Below are 7,145 nucleotides of genomic sequence, written 5' to 3'. Positions count from 1 at the left end.
GGTTATCATTTAGGAAGTCACACCTGTATTTCCTATGCCTCTCTTTCAAAACTAACCAAATTTTTCCACTGACTACCATTTTTATCTTTTTATATTTAAAACAAGCTTTTTCTAGACACTCAGTGTCTTTAAATATTAAGTTTTAATAATAGTTGTCCATAATATCGAGTGTTCCTGCTTTGCTTTTACTTATAATAAAACATACTTAAAGCACTTAATGGCGACCATTTTGAAAATGGCGGCCATCTTGAATGAGCAGAGATAATTGAGGGCCCACTTCACTTTTGAAGTTACTATCGTCTAGTTAACAATTCCTGAAAGTTTCATGCTTGTATCATCATTTGCACTATTTTGACAGCAGATACCTTATTTTCCGCCCTATTAAAACGCACTGTGTTGTATTTTTCATGGCGCGGCTCATATGTTTATTTTTCGCTACACATAGTCAGGGATCTTCGCTCGATAGAGCACTGCTGTTAGAATAGTGAAATCATTTGTAGACAGTATACATTTATTGTGTTATATATGTGATATTCACATCTATATTTTTACATGTACATTTTGTATATTTGGGTGGTCTCAAACTTCAAAGAGGTAAGGAAGGCCAGTGACTGGCATTTGTCATTAGAATCTTGTTACTATATCTCTCCATTCAGTTTTATAGTTAGTTCTTCAAAGTCTCTTATTTTCCATGTTGATTGACATGTATCATTTACTGTAAAATCATTTGATTCAATATGTTTGTTTCTTTGATATGTCATTGAATGCTGCCTTTGTAATTGCTGAAACAATTATATTTCTGTACCTCTGTATTTCTGTATCAGTTTGCTAGGATCTTTAAACCTGACAACATCTTAAATTTTATTCTGGATATATTATATTAATAAACATCAAAAACCATAAACTGACTTTTTGCTATTCCCCAACAACAAAACAACGTATCTATTACAATTGTATATTACATAAAATATGTGGTATTTTAAAATGAGATATTTTTCTGTTTGTTGTTTTCAAACGAGGTGTAGATCTGATCTATCTATAAGGCGGGTATCTTACACATTCCGCATTCGTAGGAAATATCTCAGGCGTGAAACTTATGTAGGATTATTGCAAAATGCTTTTTACGTTTCTTTTTGCTGTTAGTTATGTCTATATTGCTGGACCCGTGGTTTCAGGTAAAATATTTTTTATTTGATAAATCTGCTTACATTTAGACAACACATTTTGGTACACTTTATTGTTCTTTCCCCTTTGTTTGACTCACAATACAAGCTCTTTGTTCTACAATTTGCGTGTATTATCTTGTATACTGGCATTTTTGCATCTTATCTGAAATTATGGAGCTTTTTTTTTTTAAAGGTTTGAAGAATGAAATAGAAAACATACCATATTTTCAGCATACATATTGCAAAATAAATATTTTTCATTTTAGATTTGAAATAGACACATAGTTTTGAAATTGTTTTACACAGTGTTCAATGTTTTAAACGGGCGGTACTACACATACAAAAAAAATAAGAAATACGTATTTTACAAAAAAGTGAAAATTCTCAAATGTGGAAAAAATGTTTTCTTCAGTACTACGCATACATGTTTTACTAACATATGTTATCAAAAGATGTTGATTTAAGTCCAGAAATTCCTCATTAGGTATTTAACTTGACAAAATGTATAAACTAATTATATTGATGCTATTTAAGTAGTAACATTCATTTGAGTATTAGTGAGATTAATCATTCATACTGTGAAAATTTATTCATTCGCTAGTGTATAGTATTGTAAATGAAAAAACACAACATTCTTTTTACACAAAAATATGTTCATTTCATAGTAACTGTTAATATTTTTAGCTTTGAAATTTCGGTTTAAGATATAATTTAATCATGAAAATAAGGTACTATGCATCACCCTATTGTAGGAAATACTGGTAAAATCTCAGGGCTTTAAAAGTCTGATTATGAAGTGCATGTACTTTTAACTGGAATGGCAGCAGTCACAGTGCATTTTTATCAAATAAATAGCATAAGACTCTTCATCTTTAAAACTGCGAGAAAAAATAGCATACATACTTATTATAAACCACTCCATGCTCTCATACACCATTCATACGTCGCTGGGTGATTGTTGAAACAATTCACATTCTGAAGAATTACACATGTATTTTGTTTGTTCTGCTTTATGGTATAGGAGACGAGCAACATTGCTCAAAGTATCACTAGGAGGCTCAAGCCCTGGAAAAAGTATCAGGACCGAGCCGAGATCAGTTTGGAAACGGTGAAAAACAACATTCAACATATGAAGGAAGCAATGGAAAAGGACAAAATGAAAACAGTCGAACATGAATCAGAACTTGAAGAAAAACTGGAACTAATGCAGCATACCATTGAGAAAGTCATGATCAACGTAAGTAGTCTATTCAATTCCGTTTTAACATAAAATTCAGCATGTTCCTCATATAATGCGTATTTTACATTTTTGATATTTCTAAATTTTTTTGTCCGTAAACCTTCAAACAGGATCATTGACGTCCATTTTGATGAACCATGATTTTCACGTCCGCCAGACTGTTTTCTTGAATAGTTCTATTCAGACAAGTATCGATTTGCTGTTACTCAGGAGCTATAACTGGTAAAAAGTTCCATGTCAGCATCATACTTTATGTAACCGATAAAGAATATTTAGATTCAACGCTGCTACTTAAGTGTTTGTCTTTTGCTTCTAAAACAGATCACGAAGACAAATGACAAGGAAGGGCTTACAACTGAAAGTTCGATGAGACAGTTTTGTACCACAAACACAACGTGTAGCGATGTTGAGGATTCAGAATGTTAATGGATGATGTGTAAATGCAAGCCTGGACTGAGCTACCATCACGGAACGAGGAAATGTCTTTCAGGTGTATGTTTGGAATTCGTGAAGCTAAATCGGAAGCATTTGTTGACATATTTCGCTCTAAATGAAATCTTGTGAGATTTTTATCTACCGTTTTATCTAGCTTTCTACAAGTTGTGTGCTGACCCGAAACATTATAAACATTGTCGACTAGAATTTTTTCGCTATATGAAGATAGCTGTCAGTTAAAGTCAGTTATTGAACCGCAGATTCACTGATGTATTGGTAAACCGGCGGAAGTTATGGACCCAGATCAAGTAAGGTGCAGACCCAGAATTAAGGGAATTATCGGATATTTTTAGATATATCTATATTTTATAAGCAGATGATATATTATTGGGTTGAATCTGTAAAGCAATCGTCAGACAAAACATAAATTCGAATGTAGCCGCCACTTTGCATTTATCATTTCAGAGTGCGGCGATTACGGATATGGTAGCACGTACCAAGTCGAGATGGATGCGTTATTAAGTTGATTTTCTGTAAATACATTTACCTCCATTTCATTAGAAGATGGTATACGAAAATGCACAACAGAAACGAACATCATTTATAGATCTGCTTAGTATTGGAAAGGCAAGCAAACATGTTATTTGAGTTGGGAAACCCTCCAAACGAACCCTACATCCCGCAGAGAAGACAATCGGGACTATGTTATTTATACAAGGGACTGCAGTTCAGACTTAAGATAATTTGGAAAGTCATATTAACTGTTTAGCTCTTTATTATTATATAAGTTAAATGCTTACCTGATATTGAACTTTTTGAAACGGTTCAATAATGTGACGCACAAACACGCGCGCACGCACGCATGCACACAGGATACGTCTTTGTATCAGCATTTAAAGTGATTATATATCACAATGTTATAAAAACTAAGTCTGTGGTCATTCCCTTTTCCGAATGAAAAGACTTTTACTCAGAATGTTTTATTCATTGACAATATGAAAGTCCAAGTGAAGACAAAACAAACATGTAACTCAGCGTAATCCTATTCTTCCTAGCAACCCTAATTGTCTTTAAGTAAACAATATTCTAACACATCACTTGGTAAACTGTGAACATTTTAGTAACTTTTTACAAGTGTCAATACAATTTAGAAATTTAACGTACTTTTAGAAAAAATGTTTCCAATCACAGCTAAAAATCCTTAAATTTTGAATCATATAATTTTAATCATTTTGCAGTGTTTATCCATATTTTGAAGTTATTTAACCGAACAACAAATTGTATATACTAATGCTTTTCTGTTGCAGTAAACAATTAGCATAGCATAGCATTGTATATTGTATTGTATTGTATTCTGCGAGTATTTGACCATCAATAGTATACTATCTCATAAACTATCTTGTGTATATCATTGGTATACCGTTATACTCCTCATAAAATAAACAAACGTGTTTGTAAACATGGACGTTCCAAACTGAAGGGGAAGAAGCATTACACCACCGATCCATGCTCAAACATAATGGCAAATATGTAGCCCTGACCAACCTATAAACCGGGCCAGTCTATTTTGTAAGTGTAACAACACTGTTAACCCATTTAAACGAGGACTGTTGTGTATACCATTATACATTTAACATTGCAAGGATATCATATTTAGTATAGTTTATAAGTATGTACTCTTGGTATATCGTAGCACTTGGAGAATCCTGAGTACTACACATGTATACCAAGATAAAAATTAAGCTGAACTTATGTGCCCACTGAGAAAACATCTGTTTTCGTAAAATTATAATGTGTGATGGTAATATCTCATTTATTCAGTTTTAACTCCTCTGGATCAAGTAAAATTAAAAGTGTGTGTTCCATACCAAGTACATGCTCTTCGAAGTTTTTTTTACATGGTTTGGACTTCAATCCGTTGCTTGAAATATGGGAAAAAACCCTGGCATCAGTAAAATGCTAAATATGTAAGTGAAGCTTTTAAAAAAAATCACGGACAAAATACTTGAATTTCTTATCGCTTCTAACTTTAAAATACTGTAATTTGTAAAGAGTGATATGTTCCATTTTGTTTGTACGTATAAATGATTCTTTGTAATATTTCTGCGTCTTGACTATTTTTGTAGTAGATATTGTAAATGGTCAAAGACATCTGAAATGCCGATTTGCCAATAAATGAAATGGTTTATTCGCGGGAGCTGCTTGTGGCTAACTTTCACAGTTTTGTTTTTGTTTTCTTTTGTTTAGAAATGCTTTAATGTTATGCTTAGTCGGAATTACACAGTCTGGGTGATAACCTTATGTACGTATTTTTCATTTTTACTCCAATAGGCGATATGTGTATGTCGAAGAGATGCAGTGTAATAAAATAAACGATTCGAATACCACTGCATCACTTGGATTTACATCTCCCCCATAACTAAATTGATAACAATTTAGAAGGACAGCTGTTGTCATCAACTGCGAAAATAATCCTATACTATTGTATTTCAGATGTCATTGCTTAAATTACTTACCTACTGACTTTATTTTTGACATTTGTAGTTGGCTTAAGGCAAAACAGCAGATCCTTTAAGCATTTTGGGCATAGGAAAAAGTTTATGTTTGCTAACATTTTCATCTATTCAAGAGCTTACTAGCTATATTATAAAATTTACACTCTAGTTTTCGTGTAGAGCCGATATCTGTGTTTCGCTAAAATTGCTATTTTCTGGATTAGCAAGCTGAAACATGACCAACTTGACAGATTCGGGGCCATAGCTGTCGTGTTATTTGAGCAAACTTTTCCAAAATTACTGAATTTCACGGTGACTTTGTGGCCATACGCACTCTTGGTGACCTAACCCAAAATTGCTAAAGAAATGTGACCTGAAATATGTTAACAAAAGGAGATATGACCAGTTTGGCACAGCTAAGGAGTCATGTACTTTGTGTCACGAATTATTTGCGCAAATTTTCCCAGATCAACTTTCAAGATTCCAAGATCTTACGGCCAGGTACACCCTAGGTGAGAACATTTTGACTGATAACAGATAAGTGCAATCACAATTTTACCCTGGTTCACCTGGGTGCTCAGGTGAGTTATTTCATAAAAAAGGCATAAATCAGGAAGCATATTGCTGAACTTGATAAATACAAAACTAAGTCATGTTAGACATTAATTTATCTGCCATAAACGAATGTATACAAACCATAAAACTGGGTGCTAAACATTTCAAACATAAGGTACAGGTAACAGAGAAGAAATACAATTACTTCTAAAGGTGGGGAGAGGGAGCATTGTGACTGTATCATATTTCCATGAAAATACTTAAGTTTGTTAACTGACTAAGTACGTTTTTTGCTTAAGTTTTTATTTTTGTTAAGCAAATTAATGTACTTAAGTCAGTTAACAAAGTTTGAATTTCCGTGAAATCTGGGCCAGGAATTTTGCTTATAAGCTAAGAAACCTGTCCACTTCAAAGCAAATTGTTATAATATTATAGCAAAAACAAATTTAAATAATCAAGCATACACACTTTCTGGTCCTTTTTCAAATTCAGTAATTACCCAGTGCTTTTATTTCATGTATTTCATTTACTGCTTATAATAATAATAATAATAATAATAATAATAAATAAACAAAAAAAAAAAACAAAAAAAAAAAACACAAAGAAAAAGCATTAAAGCAGCACAACCATTGAATAAGGTAAAACATTGTTTCAAGGCAGTGGATTTGTATAAAACAAAATAGAAAATTAGAAAACTTCTTCCTATATTATTTTTATTTTTCGGCCATTAATGTAGCCCCATAAAACAAATGGGTTTCTGTAACAACTACTGAATTAAAACAGCAGACATTGAGGCCAGTTGTCATTACAGGTTTACAGCCTTAAATATGTAAATCAGTGTTTGTGCTGTCTTAAATCATGTATGTAACTGGCCTTTTGTATGGTCTTTTTTTAAGTATACAAAAATGTTCAGGGTCATTTCATTGTTATTGAGAATAATATTAATTTATCTTAAGTGCCATATGCGGCATTTGGACAACACAATCTGAGTAAACTTAACATATAAGCAAACACATGGACCAGTCTATAAAATCCAAAATCCTAGACTAAGTGAAGTTTATGTTAATTATAGTCTAAACATTTTATAAAGCTTGAGGATTAATTTCTAGGTAAAATAATATTTGAGCGCGTTTGAAAAAATATTCGGGATATAGAATTTCTCTAAATGGTTTAAAACTGAATTGATATCAGCATGTTAATATGCTAACTGGATATTAATCCTTATTTCAATGCAGTGTCCACTTACTTTATTAA

The 7,145-nt window shown here is 32.4% G+C and overlaps 1 protein-coding gene across 3 annotated transcripts; it reads left to right on the top strand.

The window, feature by feature from the left end:
• The first annotated feature begins 1,031 nt into the window (after nt 1-1,031).
• On the top strand, nt 1,032-4,040 carry LOC123550087 (uncharacterized). 3 transcript variants are annotated; one of them, XM_045338530.2, is made up of 3 exons: nt 1,032-1,175; nt 2,188-2,403; nt 3,403-4,040. In XM_045338530.2, exons 1-3 carry the CDS (start codon nt 1,146-1,148, stop codon nt 3,487-3,489), a joined length of 333 nt encoding a protein of 110 aa, XP_045194465.2. In that variant the 5' UTR covers nt 1,032-1,145; the 3' UTR covers nt 3,490-4,040. The 3 variants fall into 3 exon arrangements, with proteins under 3 accessions (XP_045194465.2, XP_053402972.1, XP_045194466.2); XM_053546997.1 differs by lacking the exon at nt 3,403-4,040 and adding an exon at nt 2,728-2,890; XM_045338531.2 differs by having other exon boundaries at nt 1,033-1,175; nt 3,307-4,040.
• The last annotated feature ends 3,105 nt before the right edge of the window (nt 4,041-7,145 follow it).

The sequence above is a fragment of the Mercenaria mercenaria genome, chromosome 6, assembly GCF_021730395.1.
Source record: "Mercenaria mercenaria strain notata chromosome 6, MADL_Memer_1, whole genome shotgun sequence".
In the NCBI taxonomy this organism is placed as follows: Eukaryota; Metazoa; Mollusca; class Bivalvia; order Venerida; family Veneridae; genus Mercenaria; species Mercenaria mercenaria.
Note: the sequence above shows the minus strand (reverse complement) of the source record. Positions and strands in the feature narration are given on the sequence as shown.

Coding starts and splice junctions, on each gene's coding strand:
- LOC123550087 (XM_053546997.1), top strand. CDS start 1,146: ATGTCTATATTGCTGGACCCGTGGTTTCAG. Junction 1,176..2,187: donor TGCTGGACCCGTGGTTTCAG/GTAAAATATTTT, acceptor TTTATGGTATAG/GAGACGAGCAACATTGCTCA. Junction 2,404..2,727: donor TTGAGAAAGTCATGATCAAC/GTAAGTAGTCTA, acceptor CTTCTAAAACAG/ATCACGAAGACAAATGACAA.